This window comes from Sphaerodactylus townsendi, linkage group LG03 (assembly GCF_021028975.2).
Source record: "Sphaerodactylus townsendi isolate TG3544 linkage group LG03, MPM_Stown_v2.3, whole genome shotgun sequence".
In the NCBI taxonomy this organism is placed as follows: domain Eukaryota; kingdom Metazoa; phylum Chordata; class Lepidosauria; order Squamata; family Sphaerodactylidae; genus Sphaerodactylus; species Sphaerodactylus townsendi.
In genome coordinates this window covers 75,413,230-75,432,720 of record NC_059427.1, presented here as the reverse complement: position 1 = coordinate 75,432,720, position 19,491 = coordinate 75,413,230, and the positions used below count along the sequence as shown (strand labels likewise).

Here is a 19,491-nt window from a genome sequence, read left to right as displayed (position 1 = left end):
ATAGGTTATCTTCCATGTAGTGAATCAGCAGACACTAAAATCATAATGGCCAAGATTTTTTAAAAATATTTATATAAACACACCATCTACATAATCATCTTACTTTTTCATCAAAGAGATTTACATAAAATATTAAAATGCAATCTTATTCAAGACAGGAAGAACGGAGGAAGTGTATAACTTGAACAACTGAGCAGTGACTGAAACAAAAATGGTGAAATGGGATAAGACGAAGCCTGAATAATTTCCATCACACTGAGGGCAGAATTCAAAGGAAAAAAATCATGACCCACAGGAAATAGAACACATTCTTCATGTCAGTTCCTCTCATTCCTTCATCTCTAGCTCTTTTCTGTACTCCATTAATTTACTTCATCCTGCCCTGAGTTTTTACACATATCACTAGAATATGGATTTGACATGACTGAAGTCCTGTGACCTGATCCCAGCAATACCTTGAAGTGGCTGTTGTAGATTTTCTGGGCTATGTGGCTGTGGTCTGGCAGTTTTTACTCTTAACATTTTGCCTGCATCTATGGCTGGCATCTTCAGATGTAAGATGGACAGAAACACATCGTACTTTGATATGCCACTTAAGATACCAGCCGTAGATGCAGTCAAAATGTTAGGAGAAAAACCACAAGACCACAGCCACACAGCCTGGAAAACCCACAACAGCCAGTTGATTTCAGTCATGAAAGCTTTCAACAATTTAATAACTTGAAGATTGTAACCTAAAATCATTCTTACACATGAAGTGCACATACCAGAATCCAGCATCTTTCAACACCAACTGTGTTGTGTCTCTTCCCATCATCTCTCTCTCACTCATTGCCCATCCTTAACAACTTTCCTCATAATATTCCTTTGTAGAATAGGAACATAGAAGAATAAAATTAAGCTACAGATATTATTTTCTTCAGCATCCTTTGCTGAATCCATATTCTCTCACAAAGGACTCACTCAGCTAAAGTATCTCCAAGCTGTAATGTGCTGAAAAGTCTTCCTCCAAACTAAAGATCACAGTCTATGCCTGAGGCAATAACAAAAATGTTCATGGATGACCTTCCTACCTGCTCCACATTGAAATAAGCTTATAAACAAAATATAGTGAGCATATATGAGACAGCAAAATCTTTGAACACTAAAGGGTAAATGTATGCAGGCATCAAGGCACAATACATTACAAATCAATGAGAAAACCACCTCTTGATCACAAGGACAATAATTCTGTAGTAGACTGAAGAAACTCTGATTTACATAGTTTTGTGCTATAAACACTGAAATAGAAGAAGAGTTTGGATTTATATCCCCCCTTTCTCTCCTGCAGGAGACTCAAAGGGGCTTACAATCTCCTTGCCCTTCCCCCCTCACAACAAACACCCTATGAGGTAGGTGGGGCTGAGAGAGCTCCGAGAAGCTGTGACTAGCCCAATGTCACCCAGCTGGCGTGTGTAGGAGTGTACAGGCTAATCTGAATTCCCCAGATAAGCCTCCACAGCTCAGGTGGCAGAGCTGGGAATCAAACCTGGTTCCTCCAGATGAGATACATGAGCTCTTAACCTCCTACGCCACTGCTGCGTAGGAAACCCATACAAAGATAATGAAAAGAATTTAGTCTGTGTGTATGAACTTATCTTCTAAAATACTTCCCAATGTGATAGGGTAGTGTTTACCAAATTTTTTTCCCATGGTCCTGTTATTCTAATATCTCTCCTCTGTGACCCACTAAAATTTTTATGGCCTATTTATGTAATTAAATTAAACAAATTTGAATGTCACCCCGCCATGTGCCTGTCCAGGCTGGCTTGGCAGGGGCAAGCCCAGCCCCGCGCCAGGTTTCATCTGCACACAGCGGCATCAGGGAGGCCCCTCAAGGTGATGCTTCTGCCCCCATCTCCCTTGTGGCACCAGCCTCTGCCACAAGCTGCAGCTCTGTCCCCAGAATACAATGGTTTTATCAAATTTAAATAAAGCTTGGTAAAATGTTGCCCATAATTTTACTCATTAGGAAGAGGACTTTGTTTTCAACAGTTGTGAGATAAGCACAGATTATTATTATTATTATTATTATTATTATTATTATTATTATTATTATTATTATTATTATTATTATTATTATTATTATTATTATTATTATTAGACTTTTATACCGCTCCATCCCCGAAGGGCTCTGGGCGGTGTACAACATATAAAATACAATGTGAATTAAATAAACATTTAAAAGCAGCGATAAAATTTCTCAGTACATATTCCAAATATAAAAGCTCAAAATTTAAATTTAAATTTAGATGCCATACTTTAAATTTAAATTTAGATGCCATACTTTAACATAATAACTCTTCTATTTATCTTTAATAATTCCTTGGCCATGTCCAACAAATTCTACATCTGAAAACTGGTGTGGTTTAGCAAGCTAAGAGACTGAACAGCAAATCAGACAGTTTTCAAATTTTGTTTCTCTGGTTTGACAGAGTTGCTAGAATGCTTGCAATGCAGTAAAGCATATAAAATCTTTTGAATACTCAAAACTGGTGAATAAATGCACAGTGTTAACAATGAAGCATTTACTGCAGGATAGCACCGGGATCCCATACATCTTGTGTGAAGGGAAGTTCAATTGATAGTTGAAAAAACATTGCTGGCCCAATCTCAGGATAATTAGTGCCTCCCAGACAATGCAGAAATTGAGAACTCATTTCACTTTCTCGATACTGGCGCATGAGTAATTTGCCTTGGGTACAGACAAGGATATCCTATGTCCCTCATGTTGCCTATGAATACATTGTACACCTATATACTCAAGCTGGCAGGGAAGAATAATCAGAGATGGAAAACTGAATCCAGCCAACTCTCATTGATGTTGGCAGGGTGTGTGTGTGTGTGTGTGTGTGTGTGTGTGTGTGTGTGTGTGTGTGTGTGTGTGTAAGAACTTTCACAAGCTTTTTCTTTTTGTTCCACGTTTTTTTCCTGTCTTTCTGCATTGCTGACGGTGAGAAGAGACTGCAGTTTCTTCAGCTACAAAGGGCCAGGACCTTGACAGAGGTGCGAGTCTCTCAGAGCCAGAGGGCTCCTAGCCTGTGGCTCTTTGGGTGGGGAACACAGCAGGGCCCAGACATCACATACAACGAATAGAAGAAAGTCCCTCCCTACTGGAGAGGGAGAGATACAAAAGCTAAGTGCCTGGAAACAAGAGCAGTACTGACATAGAAGAACACCTGTTGACCGATGCTAACGGCAACACATCATAACTATAATTTTGGACAACTGTATAGCTTTTCTGCTCAGTGATGCTGCATGGCTTCTGAAGGGGCAATAGCATGCTGAAAATAGGGAGTTTATGGTTCTGGGGAAAACCTTTGCATAGTTTTTGGTGATAACATAACAAAGGTCCTCTGATCTGGATGCCAGCAGTAATACAGGTCAGGCAAAAGAAACACTTTATACATCATCTGGACTGTTTGTGGACCATGTTGATTCAGTTATCATGATGGAAAGTAGAAGGAGTCTTGGATTTGTGAAAGTTACTACAGTGGAACCTCGGTTTTCGTTGGTAATCCGTCTGAAAGGAATCGATGAAAACCGAAACCGATGAAAATCAAGGCAAACTTTTCCATAGGAATCAATGTAAATCCAATTAATCTGTTCTAGGCACTCCAAAAAACATACCCAAAACAAATTTTTTGGTGAATAAACGTATTGTTTAATGCTGAAAACAGTAAGAAACAATAACACTAGGACCAGCTTCAGAGCCAGTGGACCAATGTCGCACCAGAAAGCTGTCCAAAGAGGTCTGTTTCTGACTCCTCTTTAAGATTTGTCTGAAATGGGACAAGACATTGTCATTAAACAAGTTGCAGACACGGCCTGCAACAGCTTTGTCCAGGTGATTTTTCTCCACAACCCCCTGCACCTTACTGCAAATCGATGAAAACCAAGACAAATTTTTCACTAACAACAACACAAGCCTTTATTGGCATATAAAACGGGACAAAGTTTTAAAACAAAACAAGGTTAAGAAATACAGTTAAAATTGCTAAAATTACTAATTTCAAGTATAAAATTTGCAACAGTTTCACAAAAGAGCACATCAGAGCTGTTCAGGAGTTTGGGTATCTTATAACACTCATGCCACTGAGAACATTTCAAGAAAATGGAATTCATGTATTTCATGCGTATCTTATTGTATTTAGGGCATAGAAACAAAGAATGGTCAAGTGTTTCAACTGTAGTCCTATCACATGAACAAACTCTTTTAGAACGTTCCATATTCTTAAATCTTCCCTCCAGCAGAGAGAGCTTCGATGGCAGTTAATATTACATCTTGCAGTAGCCAAGGCTCTTTCTCTGGAAAATGGGATTTATCAGCAGATCTAAGCTATGTTGCCATAATTCCACGCTCAAGCATGGGATTTAATAATGTAGTCAGAGAACAGGTTGTCTTGGCAGCACGAGTCAAATTATGAAAATCAAGATCCAAGAGCCTATTCTTAACTAGTCTGAAGGCTTCCACCTTTGTGAGCATAAGGAGTGATTCCAAGGGGAAACCAATAGCTTCAACCTTTCTAAAGATCAAAGTATACCATTCTGAAATAAAGTGATCTGATAACAGAGAGGGAATATAGCTATTGGATCCCACTAGAAAATGTATATGCAGCCACAAATTTTTCACTAAAAAAAGATGAAAAACCAAAACCGATGAAAACCGAAGGCAATGAAAACCGAGGTTTCCACTGTACTTGTGCAATAGACCCCTGTCCATTCTGGTTGCTAAAATAATATAAGGACCATAATAATGAGCTTTGGATTACCAAATGTCAGTCACTAACTCAGAGTATCTTTCCTTGGCCACTCTAAAAAGCAAATCATCCATACACAAAAATGATGTGGCCAATTATCATCCAGTTGATATTCTCCCTTTCTAGGCAAAGTGATTGAGAGATCAGCGAGTATTCAGTTTTCTTGGATAATTTGTGTGCTTTGGACACTTCTCAATTTGATTTTTGGCAGGGCTATGGGACAAAAATGGCTCTGGTGGCTATAGCTGATCACTTTCCTCTGAAAGGAGACCAAGGCCATGTTTCTTTGTGGCTCCTACTGGATCTATGTGCAGTCTGTGATGCTGTGGATCATGCCACTCTGATTAGGCATTTGGAGGCAGAAGTAGGTATCAGAGGATGGGCTTAAATCATTCCCCATGGATCGGACTCAAAGGGTTGCCATTGGAGACCAGAAATCCACAGTGTGGAGGTCTCTTGTGAAGCTCCACAAGGTACAATCTTATTCCCCATGTCGTTCAACTTCTGTATTGGGCCCTGCAAGACTTATCAACAATCCTTGTAATTAACTGAATTGAGCCACAATATACCAATTGTGCCTGATGGTTTCAGTCTCTTTTTTGGGCACAGATTCCTTAACGTTCATTAAAAAATTACAATGAGATTGGATTAAACAGATATTTTTCTTAACCCAAGAAAGAAGAATTTCTGGAATATAATTCTCAGATAAAAGTCTCCTTAGAAGCTGTATAACTTCTGGTATTAATGGAAGATATAAAGTTGAACAGTTACAAGCTGTGATTGTCTGACCTATGATGGTATTTTGCTACAGTCTGCCCAGGCTTAATGTATAAACATGCTGAAACAAAGACTGCAGTAATGCTGAGAGACCTTTATAGTAGAAAGTTTTTTTTTTAAAAAAACAACCCAAACTTCTCTGTCATAACCCCTACAAATGAGTACATTCACTTACATTTTATCATTGGCATAATTTTTAAAAAGTCTCTGAGAAGGGGCATTCTCATTACAATAAAGGACCACTTCAGACCCAATTGAAATGAAAAGAAAGAGAATAGCTTACATCTAGATACCAAGTGGTAATTTCTAGGGAAGCATTAAATGCCAAATGTGTAACAATTATGCTTTATAACTCTGTGTTCAAAGGACTTAATAGTATTTTATTGCAGAGATGCTTCAGCTCAAGCAGACCTATTTTACTGAAGTGCTCCTTGCCTTATGTTGTTAAAGCACTTCATCAACTTTCTTTCTTATTATCAGCAAGGGAAAGATGTGATTAATTTCTGAACACATTTAAGCAGCTTTAGAAAAGCTGGCAGTAACTAATTTTGCTAAGCATTTGTCTTATGCAGTTACTCAAACTGAAAAATGTATAGTGGAGTCCTAAAACAGAGTTACACCCTTCTAAACTCATTGGTTTAAATGGATTTTAAAATGTGTAACACTATTTAGGGATTGCACGGTAAATAACCCCAGAAATAGAAGGTATGTAAGACAATGCTCCCCTCAGTTGCCCAGCAGTGAGATTCTAATCATCATATCAATTGTTGCATCAGTTTTTGATGGTGGCAGATAAAACTATTCTTTGAGAAGCCTCTATTAAGAACATTTGGAAACAAGAAAACAAGTGAAAGAAGATTAAAACAATGTTGTTTACTTGACCAAATCAGAGAAGTGTCAGCAATGTTTTCATGGCTTCTTTCCTTTAACTTTAAAATGTTACCTATAATGCAAACAATTGAAGAAATGTTGACCGCCATTTTCTGCTATATCAGTTTGTAATGATTTTTTTTCCAGATTCCTGGGTTACCATGCAATGGCCTGACAGCTGAAAATAAATCTAGGACAAGCTGAAATGCCTATGTTTTTCAAAACCAAACAAAAATCTATTGTACCACATACAGTATAGTCACATGCTTTTTCCTTTGTCATTTATAATAATCTATAATCTACAACTGAATCATCTACAATAGCTTAATTTTCAAGCACAGAACCACCTTTCAGACATAGTTACAGTGAAGCAGAGTACATATATCTTTATTTTAAAGGACAGCACAAGTTTGCTCACTGTTGTAGTTAGAGGATGTTACTGTCTAAATGAATTATTCCATTGTAAGCAAAATGTCTGACTTTTACAACAGAAAGGGGGGGAAACCTGTTATTACCTTAATGAAAAAAATCAATGGAAGCAAAATGAAGACAAGAGAGTTTGTCTGAGTTGCAGTTAATTCTAGTGAAGAGCTATGGATATTAGTCCAAGTGTTATAAAATGAATTATTTGACTTCCACCTGTACTAAGTGCAAATTATTTACTCTTTTTTAGAAAAGCTAATTTTTACCCGCACTGCCGCAATTACTGTTCCATAAGCAATAATACAGTTATAAGAGCTGCTAGTTTGATTGAGTAACCTCTGAGAAGGTGGGCTGGGATAGCAGACTTTACAGTGATGGATCACTAAGCGTGATCTCAAAATGGTACCCTTCCTTTCCTTCATGAGAACTCTTAGAAAAGAAACATTACTTCTCAATTCATTTGACCAAAATAGTCCCGTTTTCAAGTGTCATTCATTAAGTACAGATTGTAAAGTTTTGTGTTTCTTATGAAAAAATTATGTCAGTGGCTTCAAACTATCTTCTGCACACTCTACTAAATGGCATCATGATGATAGGAATAAAACACTCTGGATCGTCCAGTTAGGGTGTTCAGTGAGATTCATGCAATGGTCATATTCTACTAGAGAAAGCGGATCACAGTATATGTACTAAACTATCATAAAGCACCAACATTATACTTTAGGAATTGTTGAAAATTAATTCCATCTCATTTGAACCCCATTTCACGAATGACAAGATGGACCCTGACTATGATGAATGCCCATGAAATCCCTATAGAAAAGATTTAAAGCATGGATATCTCAAGGAATTCCTCCCCCCTTTATGTTGGCAGCATTTTTATCAATTCACAATCAAAACAAATATTTTAAATGAACTGAAAGAAAACTAATCCATATCATTCTTTTGGGCAACAAAACCAAACTAGAATAATGACAAATGTACTGATGTCATCTGCTCATTTCCTACTATTCTCTTCCTTCTAATCCCTCTCTCCTTCTCTTCCTCCCTCTGTGCCTGACACTTCCCCAGCAACACTTATTATGTGTTAGGGACAACAATTTTGAATAGACATTTAAAGGTTATTGCTGGTGTTGGCAAACCACCAGGGAATAGAGGCTCTTTTCCCCCTCCTGTCATTACATTAGATACTCTCCTGAGAAACTCAGCTCTCTACATCCTAGGCAATATAGTGCCCAGAAAAAGTCTGATATAGTGTCTAATCTACATTGGAACTACATTTGCCAGTTGTGCATGAGAATACTAGAAGGAATGGGCAAGGATGGGAAGAGAGAGCGAGCCTCTGTTTGCCTGATGGTTTGGCTGGCCACATGGTTGGCAACAAAAGACTTCACAGCAGCAGTAGAAGCAGTGACCTGGTTTGGGACAATAAGTCCTACTGAGGGGAAAGGAGGATAAGGAACAAAGAGAGAAGAAAGAGAAAGAAGAGAAGGAATTAGGGGTGTATAGCTCAAAATTATTTTTAATTCCATGTCAGGAAGATTATGGGCATTGTTTTTATTACATATTGCAAATACTGTTATTGTTCTGGAAATGTCTGATTTAAGAATGTGAGAACAGTCCACCCAATTTAGTGAAAACAGTAATCATACCCTTTCTGAGATCTTGTAGAAGAATATAAATCACATCTGAATGAAAAAAAATGAGTAAATGTTTTTGCTTTTGCCTTTCCACGTGGGAAGACTCTCTGTTCAATTGGACTACCTAAGAACTAGGCAAGTAATTTGTTGGGGGGGGGGCATTATGCCTGGTCAGTAAGAAAAGACTTCAAAAGATTGGAATGGTTAAGAATTTTAAATAATCTGGAAGCACTGGAAAAGGTGGGGTGCTCAGTCTCTAGGCTCAGGGTGCACATTTCCTTTTGGCATCACTACATAATTCAAGATGGTTCCTTTGTTCTAAATCCATAAGCATCTTACTCATAACTAAAGAGATGTCTGAAGAAAAACTTGGAAAGTGAATATGTAAGCTTGAAAACACATATGATATTTATTTAGACTTTTATACCCAGTCTTTCTCCACAATGGAATTCCAAAGCAGCTAACATAGCCTTCTCCTCTTCATTCTGTCCTCACAACAACTGACTGTGATGTAGGTTAGAAGGAGACTGTGTAACTGGCCTGGGTAATGTTAGGCAAGTCAATTGGTAGCAAGTTACTCAATAGTTGTTACCAGGCCTGGCCCACTGATTCCTCCTGAATGGCCAAAACAGTCTTAGAAAGGGCTCTGCTTCCTCCCCGTCTTCTACTGGTAGAAAGCAAGGCTGTTTTGGCCAGTGAGCTTTTTAAATCTACAGATGTTGTTGCTATGTATTTCTTTTAGAATTCAGATTTTTCTTCAAACTTTCAGTTTTTTTCTGCTTTACAGAAAGATCTGTCTTGTCTGTTCTAGGGCTCCAAATTAGTACTCAGATTTAAGTATCCACAAACTTGGCCAAACTGTGAATTAAATACATGGATGTTGGCTGTGTGCAATTCAGCCTTTTTCAGTTTTCTTTTCCTTAATTCCGTGCTTCATATGAATTACATTCCTCCCACAAACAAAAAATGTTTTAACAAGCACCTGAAACTGTTTCCAGGTAGTGCTCTTTTTCTGCCTTGAATTTCCATGTCTCCATTTTTAAAATAAAGCTGCAGTCAGGTGCAATACTGACAACTATCGTTTTTGTCATGTGATGTTAAAATATTTTCCTAGATAGGATGCACGCACACATACAGAGACAATCCTTGACCCCAAAACGTACAAGACCAGCCCCCAGAGTCACTGAGTTTTGTTCTCGCATAACTTCTATTCTTCCATACATCAATCAACTACAGCAACTATACAGCTGGGTCTTTGACTAAGAACAACACTAATTTAAACCTGCTGTAAAACTGCTATAGCAGTTGACAGCAATTAGGCATAAGAAGGGATGTCTAACTGGAGAGATGGGTATAAAAGGTATAAAGCAGTAATGGACAATAGGGTTGGAGATTCGGACAGTCCGAATCTGGATTTTTACCGAATCTGTACTGATTCGGATGGATTCGGACGAGCAGGGTCCGAATCTTAACAGATCCGAATCCATGGGATTCAGATCACCAGCCGAATTGCGTTTTTATTTTTTGGTGTTTTTTTCACGTTTCGGCCTGCAGGGGGCGCATTTTTAAACATATCGGCACCAAACTTTCAGGGTATCATCAGGAGACTGTCCTGATGATACCCTCCAAGTTTGGTGCAGTTTGGTTTTGGGGGGGGCAAAGTTATGGACCCCCAAAAGGGGTGTCCCTATCTCCCATTCTTTCCAATGGGAACTAAGGAGATGAGGCTACCCTTTTGAGGGTCCATAACTTTGGCCCCCCTGAACCAAACTGCACCAAACTTGGAGGGCATCATCAAGAAAGTCTCCTGATGATACACTGAAATATTGGTACCAATACATCTACAAATGCACCCCCTGCAGGCACCCCCAGAAATTTGCACAAGATTCTTTGTTCAGCAGTGACTTAGCTGCATTGCTGTCAATAGGGAATTTCTGATAGAGGGCTGTGGAGTGCACATTTTTCATGGTAAACCCACAAAACTTTCAGGGTGTTTCAGGAGAGTCTCTGGATGACACCATCTAGGTTTGGGGAACTTTACTTCAGGGGGCAGTGGGAGATGGGCCCCTACCTTTGGGGTCCCATAGAATTAAACCCCCTGAAGCAAAATTCCCCAAACCTGGATGGTGTCATCCAGAGACTCTCCTGAAGATACCCTGAAAGTTTTGTGACCATACCTTCAGAAATGTGCACCTCACAGCCCTCTACCAGAAATTCCCCATTGACAGCAATACAGCTAAGTCACTGCAGAACAAAGAATCTTGGGCAAATTTCTGGGGGTGCCTGCAGGGGACGCATTTTGAGATGTATCGGCACCAAATTATCAGGGTATCATCAGGTGACTGTCCTGATGTTGCCCACCAAGTTTGGTGCAGTTTGGTTCAGGTATGGATCCTCAAAAGGGGTGCAACTATCCCCCATTGTTTCCAATGGGAGCTGATAGGGGATGGGGGCTACACATTTGAGAGTCCATAACTTTGGCTCCTCTGAACCAAACTGCACCAAACGTTGGGGGTATCATCAGGACAGTCTCCTGATGATACCCTGAAAGTTTGGTGTCACTAGCTTTAAAAATGCTGGTTTGCGTGTTTCACCGCTCACTCACTCCAGCAGGCTTCATGTGCAAGAGCGGTGAAACATGAAAACCGGAATTTTTAAAGCTAGTGGCACGCCCGGGATCAGATCATCAGGAGACTGTCCTGATGACACCCCCCAGGTTTGGTGCAGTTTGGTTCAGGGGGGCCAAAGTTATGGACCCTCAAAGAGGGTCCCTATCCCCCACTGTTTCCAATGGGAGCTAAGGAGATGGTGGCTACCATTTTGAGGGTCCATAACTTTGGCCCCCCCTAAACCAAACTGCACCAAGCTTGGGGGTGTCAACAGGACAGTCTCCTGATGATACCCTGATATTTTGGTGCTGATATGTCTAAAAATGCGCCCCTGCAGGCACCCCCAAAAATTTGCCCAAGATTCTGTGCTCTGCAGGGACTTCTGAATTGCTGTCAATGGGGAATTTCTGGTGGAGGGCTGTGGGGTGCACATTTATCAAGGTACAGTCACAAAACGTTCAGAGTATCTTCAGGAGAGTCTCTGAATGACACCATCCAAGTTTGAGGAACTTTGCTTATGGGGGCAGTGGGAGATGGACCCTACCCATAACATTGAACCCCTTGAAGCAACGGTCACCAAACCTGGATGGTGTCATGAAGAGACTCTCCTGAAGACACCCTGAAAGTTTTGTGGGTTTACCATGAGAAATGTGCACTCCACAGCCCTCCCACAGAAATTTCCCATTGGCTGTAATGGAGCCAGCCAGCCACTACAGAGCACAGAATCTGGGGAAATTTCTTTGGGTGACTGTGAGGGGTGCAGTTTTAGAGCTACTGTCACCAAAATGTCAGGGTATCATACAAGTACTGTCCCTATGATACTCCCCAAGCTTGGTGAAGTTTGGTTCAGGGGGTCCAAAGTTATGGACCTTCAAAAGTGTAGCCCCCATCTCCTGTTAGCTTCCATTGGAAACAATGGGGGATGGGGCACCCCTTTTGAGGGTCAATAACTTTGCCCCCTCTGAACCAAACTGCACCAAACTTGGGGAGAATCATCAGGACAGTCTCTAGATGATATCTTGAAATTTTGGTGCCGCTAGCTTAAGAATTGCGTCCCCTGCAGGCCAAAACGTGTAAAAACACTAAAAATTCAAAAAAAAAATAAAACGGACCCGAATTTTTCGGATTTACCCGAATTTTCAGGCATATCCGAGTCGGCTATGATTCGGATTCGGGCATACAAATCATTTTATGCCCCAAAATACCCAAATCCGAATTTTACCGAATTTTTTTAGTATTGACCAACCCTAATGGACAATGAGGGATTTCATTATGAATTGTATGCTGACTATGGGTCACTAAGTGACTCCACTAGATTGAGATTTATATGAGGTCACAGGGAAGGTAGGTGAAAGGTTTGATGTAAAGCTTAAACCATCCTTTATTAAACTACTAACCCACGATCTCTGATGGCATATGCTGTACACACAGGAATTAACTGCTTCACCCTACCAGTCCAGATCCTTGGCAGGTGAACCTTGTCACATATGAATGTTCACTATAGGAGTAAAGGGAGAAACACCTAAGGCTTCCACAGTGTGATCAACAGATACATATTTCTAACAATATAAAACTGAGGAAACAAACCATGAGAAACAGAGAGCACACATATCAATCTACCAATATCTAACAGGCCTAGCCCTTTAGCAATCTTCTGGACAATTGTGTAAACTTCCAGATCACTTCTTCTCAATATTCTGCTCAACCTGGCCCATCATACCTATCAAGTGACCTGAATTTCCTTCCAGTAAAGCTTTTAGAACCCACATCTTAAACAGCAACAGATTAAAGAAACCTCTGATGAACTTCATATGTATGACATTCTAACAATAATAATTCATTTTATTTATAAGGTAGAATGAGAATACACTGCACTGTCCAAGAGCAGTTCGAGAGCCAACTTGCAAGGATCTTTGTAGAAACCAGGTTCTCAGACAGTTATTCAAGTACACCACATTGGATACAAATCTAAACTGTCCCCATGGTGGGTTTTAATTTAGAGATAACATTTTGCTTGTCATAACACTTCTCAGCTAGACTCCCTAAACTATAAAATGACTTATGCCCAAACAAAATAGTTTTAAAAGAAATATAATTAAAACAGACTGTGCAGCATATAATTGACTCTTGCTTGAATTTGCCACCATGCTTGATTTATGAAAAAGCATCATGTGTCAGTTCTTCCCTGGAAGGGAGGTTTTCTGTTTGGTCTCTCCAATGAGCAATAGAGTGCCTCCCTATGACTGGAGTCTGAATTTCAATTCTAGCTGGCATACAGCTGAGCTGAATAGCATTTGGCACAATGCAGAGTACAAGCAAGCTACTAAATGGTTGATTTACTAAATTATTATTGGATGAGCCTTTGCAGTTCCAAGGGAAAGTGCATCCTTTCATGGTGTGTTCAAATTGTTCAGTGTTTAAATATTCAGCATGAGGCTAATGTGAACTGATGAAGTGAGACTACAAACATTCACTTTCAATATAGGCAGAGAGACAGAGATGCAACATATCATGTGGCCTGCAGAGGTGAAAATGATTTATATTTAAGGATGTTGCTGCCCACTTCCATTACTTTAAGGCGCTCTTAATTAGCCTGGCGTTTGAGTAATTCAGGGGAGTGGCACAGACACAAACAGTCCACTAGATTTGTGGCTTATTTTGAATATAGAATTCCAATGAGGTCTGCTTCAAAGCCCAGCTTCAGCAAAAGGTCTTTAGCTGGCATCATTCTACAACTGGTGCAAAAAAAAAAAGATAAAGAAGAAGCCTTGCCTTGTAACACAATTCAGAGAAGAAGTCAACAAATATGTTTCTAATATAATGCTGGTTTGTAATTATATGATTTCTGCAGGGAAAAAACAAGACACTTTCTTTACTGCCACCTGCTGGAGCTGGCAATAGCCCTTTATCATACTAAAAGAACAAGCATCCTCACTTTAGAGGACAGTTACGGCAAGCATTTAAAATACTGTGATCCAGGACACTTACAGTAGATTAGAATTTTTTATTGGTACTGTGTTGCCATAACAACATAAAGGCAGCAGATGACTTAAGCTAAGCTTGCAAAGCAAAAGACTGCTCATCTGGCAGTTAAAATGAATACAGTTCACTTCACAAGTTCCCCATATGGACCCTTAGTGAATGGTAATGAGGATACCATATGGTGAGAAAAGAAATGCACAGAGAACAATTGTGTTCTACTGGATGAGTGAACTGGGTAGGAAGTTATGAGAAAACACAGGAGAGAGATTTGTCTGTGTGCTCTCTAGCTCAAGGGTTCTCTCAGAAGAGGGAATTCCTCTAGTCTTCCCTCAATCCACTTCTTAATGCCTGCATGCGCGAATGTGACAAAGAAGCATATTGAACATTTTGTGACATCATTCATCATAAACTGTCAGCCGTGTTTACAGATCAGCCCTGAATGATCTTATACATCTGTAATTCTTAAGAGGTAACAGTGCTAAGTTTTAAGCCAAAGTGCAGGGAAATTTCAGCGCTCCTGACAAGCAGAAACATTAGTGGTAATCATTTTAGAAATGCTTGCATCTTTTTGCATGCATGTTTGGCTGTAAATAATGCGGAAATGTATAACAGCTTTTCAAAGGGAAAATGGAAAAATTGAATAAGTACTTTTTATACTGGCAAAAGGATTTTTAAAAAGCAATAATTGATCAGAAGCACAAGGAAGAATTCTCTCTCACACACTTGCAGAACACAGGACTAACTAGATCCTCAACCTGGTAAGACAGCTTGCTAAAGGCTGCAAAGTCAATTTTGTACTACACATGCTTCATAAAAGATGAATATAAATGCATTAGTTAGACATGGTGAGCTAAATTAGAAGGTCAGGCAGGGCTGGAAGGGCTGAAAAATCACACAACCAATGACTGTAATTACTCTTTTTTTAAAGTCTATTAAGTGGTGTTGTTCTATCAAGGCTCAGGGGTATAAGACATGAAGTACAAGATAAAGTAATGTGTATTTATTACTCCCACAGGATCAATTTACTAGATATTTTCAGCTCCATGGAGCAAAATACACAAATGCAGCCTTTGTTGCTTTCCTGAAAACGGTGTGTGTATGAAAGCATTACTGCTCCTTGAAGGAAACATGTTTATGAGGTTAGTATTTTCCATTTGCTACCTCCATTTTATGGTGTATGTGTGTGTGTGTGTATTAATATGAATTTAACAAATCATTAAGCTTGAATGAATAGTTAGTCATGTGAGTCAATTCCTTTATATGGCAGGATCTGAAAAAATCTTTTCCCACACCAATGCTGTAAAAGCTAGATGAAATATCTGAATGATGCTCACAGCATGGTTTGATGCAATTTTCAGAGAGTTTCAGTGTCAGAGTCACATGTTTCTGAAAGCGGTTAAAATTGACATTGAGGCTTTCCAGCTTAGAACAAACTACTGCATAAGAATTATGCAAACGTTGCAGTCCACTACATAGGGCATCAGCATCTCTAGAGCAACTCCCCCCCCCACACACACACAACTAATACCCAAAAGAATGGCATGATCTGAAAACATGTGATGAATCTTGCAAAAATAGTTAACCAGTCAGCACCTGGATGTGGGATACTACTTAGAAACCTATACATACTGCTCTGGATTGCTCAGAGGAAGGGCCTTTAGAGGAACATTGTGGCTGCACATATAATATTAAATGGGTCCACATCGTCCTTGCTTTTCTTCATATATTACGGTTTTTCATAGAGTCTAAATTACACCATCTGCTCTAATCATTTGCTGAGTAAACACTGACCCACTTAGAAAATGCACTGGACTGTGTACACAGGTTTGCCAACCTTCAAAAATAAAAAGGACTTCTTGCTAGCAAATTTGTGTATGGCTTTGCCTTTCAGTGTCAGAGTGCCACAGTTTCAGAGTTATTCTGGGTATTACACTATGTTCATTATCAAATTTCCCCCCCACACACACACCCCTCAACTCTACCAGTCCAACAGATCTCTGATCACCTTTTGAACTAGTTATCAATATAATTCAATGAGTAAAATTCAATGAGTAACGAACAAAGGAGAAACCCAACTAAGCAAAGTAACCAAGTAATCAAGTAACCAAAAAAGTTGAGAACAACTAATGAACCAGTATGGGGGAATATAAATTTAATAAATCCACTAGAGTCAATACATTTGCAGATTACAGGGAAACTGGGTATACTGTATCTGAAGATTCCGATGGCTAGAAAAGCACCAATTCCACAGATAGTATGATATTCAGCTAATTTTGTAAAATGTAGTTGCGGGGGGGAGGGGGGGCTAAAATGTATTCAACCTTTTGCACATTTGTTCATACTTATTCAGTTGGTGCACTGAACTGCTTCACATGATCAATGAGACATGTATGTTCATATGGTCATTTTATATGTGTATATAATTATATGTGTATGTAATTCATTATTTGTGCTTCTCAATGAAATGTAATTAACATTTACCAGTTTTACACTGCTTCTTTACCAATTTGTAAATTTAAAGGTTTTTTTATTCTTTACTGTACATGATATATCAAAAATATTGTACAGAGGGTGATGTTTTCAAGATCATGCAGGGAGGATGCAAGATAGAAAATAACTAGATTTTAAAACCATTGTTCTGCACTTGAATAGTGTTCTGTGCCACACAGCATTATGGTTAAATGGAAAGTAGAATTCCACATATCCTTATGAAGAAGAAGAGGGGGAGTAGTAGTAGTAGTAGTTTGGATTTATACCCCACCTTTCTCTCCAGTAAGAAGACTCAAGGTGGTTTACAAGCTCCTTTACCTTCCTCTCCCCACAACAAACACATGGGCTGATTCCGCATGGGCCAAAAACAGTGGCGTGAAAACGGTGTGAAAACAGTATAAACCCTTTTACACCGTTTTAAACCCTTTTACACCATTTTCACACCAGTTTCACACTGCTTTTTTTGGCCCATGCGGAATCAGCCCTTGTGAGGTAGGTGGGGCTGAGAGAGTTCTGAAGAACTGTGACTAGCCCAAGATCAACCAGCAGGAATGTAGGAGTGCAGCAACACATCTGGTTTGCCAGATAAGCCTCTGCCACTCAGGTGGAGGAGTGGGGAATCAAACCTGGTTCTCCAGATTAGAATCCACCTGCTTTTAACCACTACACCATTTGAAGTGAGAGCTTTCTCTTAAGTGTTGTTATTTCTACAATCATTTAAATCATACAAATATAGACATTGGACATATGGTCCTACAGCAAAAAGGCCAACATCTAGAAAGGGTCCAAACAACTTAGTGCCAATTTTTTCTTAATTGGTACAATCAATAACATAAACACCAAGCCATCTCTGAACCTTTGTAGCAGTTAGCTACACTCATAGCACCATACATTCCTTACTGAACCAGTGAAACCCCAAACAGTTATGTCATCTGTCGTCATTATTCTGGTGGCAAGAAATTTTAGAAATACAACCAGTAGTGACATGAATTCAGATGACCATGAATGTTGTACACTGTGAATAAAATATTATGCTGTGGCAGAATACAGCAGTTATCTTGCATCACAGACTTATAGTACTCTGGTGAGATTATGTTACTTCCACATTTAACAATATTTTGTGTTTCCTAGTATATTTTTTGCCAAAACAGCAATATTATCACATTATTACAATTCCAGACATTAATGTCATAATATATTTCTGAGGTGATCTTGCCACTGCATATATGCTCTCCTGCATAGTGCTTATGTATTCATCCAGAAATCTAAACATATAAATAATTTGGAGTTCAGAGAATAAGACATGTTGTTAGATCCAGACAAAATTGGTGATTCCCATTGATTCCCCCGTCTTGCTGCAGATCCCCCTTGTGTCATATTGGCTGCAGGTAGAGGTTGAGGGAAAGGGTTGTCAGCCACCAGGTGACACCTGGAGAACTCCTGCTATTACAACTGATCTTCAGATGACCACGAGCAGTTCCGCTGGAGAAAATGGTGGCTTTGGAGAATTGCCGTATGGCATTATATCCTACTGAGGACCCTCCTCACCCCAAATACCCCCTCCCCAGGCTCCACCTGCAAAACATCCAAATATTTCCCAACCCAGAGCCAGCAATCCTATCCACTCTGCTAATGGAAAATAAGCAGTGCAATCCACCAGGGTTGTGGTGGTAGTGGTGGTGGTTTTGCGGTAGCCAGGTACAGCATGCTGCAGCGCAATAGCACCTCCTCCAAAGGGAGGACAGGTGATGCGAGAGGCATGAGAAACAGCAGAACTCTCCAGCTGCTGTGAAATCCCCTGTGCAGCACGATAAGCTAAACTATACTTTAGCTGATGCAAGTCTGGCCCAGTAAAAGGGGCATTAGCAGGCAGAAAGGCCACAGGAAGCCAATCAGAATGCCCCAGTATATTTAACATATTTCTCTCCCTCTAGTGAAAGTGTAGAGCTAATATGAATAATCCCCCCTTCCCTCTCCATGCATTCAATATTGCTAGATGACATGTTAACCATATTCTATTAAAGCAATATTCCTGCTGGACTAGAAATGTGTGTGTAATACATGTGCACGCACATATACCCCTTATTAGTTTCAAAACAAATCAAAATTATTATAAAACTTTTAATTTACACATGCAGCACATTTTGCTGACCTTTGGCAAGCGTTCGGGGTCACCAGGATGCCTTGGGATGACCTTCTGTAACCTTTGGAAACCATAGTCAATGGTTGGTTCATTCAGAGCTGAAACAACAAACACATAATTATATAATAAGCAGAAAGGTAAGGTGCTCCCTTACAGAGTACAATAAAAGGCAACACTGATGAATATCTGGAAACAGTCACAGCAAACTCCATCCATGCTCTCTGCCATTTAAATCAGCAATGACTGGGAAGCTATAGTTTAAACACTGTTTGAGGTTAGATATGAGTTTTCGCTGAGTATCTGTGACATGATGACAGCAAATCTGGACTCTTTGTAAACAGATTTAAGTAGGAAAATGTTATAATTCAGGGAGTTTTTATAAAATTCATTTGATAAATGCTTCAGATGCTACCTTTCAAGTTTTCCCCTGTCAAGTTATAAGAAGATCCTCTTGGATTGGGGGAAAAAGTGAAAAGAAAAGAGCCTGTTGCATTTCCAAATTATATTATGTATTTGATTTGAGCTATAAAAGCTGCATATATTTTCCTTGAGAACTGGGCAATGAAGAAATAGATTATGCTATTGTTCAAGCTGTTATGAAGTAATCTAGACTCACAACAAATAAATCACATGAACCAAAAAGAACAGCATGTGTAGCTAGCAGCTATTCTGTAGTTCTTCACTGATAAAGCAACCTTGCCAAAAATTGTTGGCATATGTAGATTTGCAGTCATCAATCACATTTTGTAAAGACTGGC

The 19,491-nt window shown here is 39.4% G+C and overlaps 1 protein-coding gene across 5 annotated transcripts in view; it reads right to left on the bottom strand.

The window, feature by feature from the left end:
- The window catches only part of EBF1 (EBF transcription factor 1), a 422,414-nt gene that overhangs the window by 31,210 nt on the left and 371,713 nt on the right, over window positions 1-19,491 (bottom strand). For all 5 annotated transcript variants that reach the window (XM_048487679.1, XM_048487684.1, XM_048487680.1 and 2 more), the window contains exon 11: window positions 18,743-18,831. In XM_048487679.1, coding sequence (XP_048343636.1) covers window positions 18,743-18,831 — 89 coding nt within the window. The remainder of the gene's footprint in view (window positions 1-18,742; window positions 18,832-19,491) is intronic.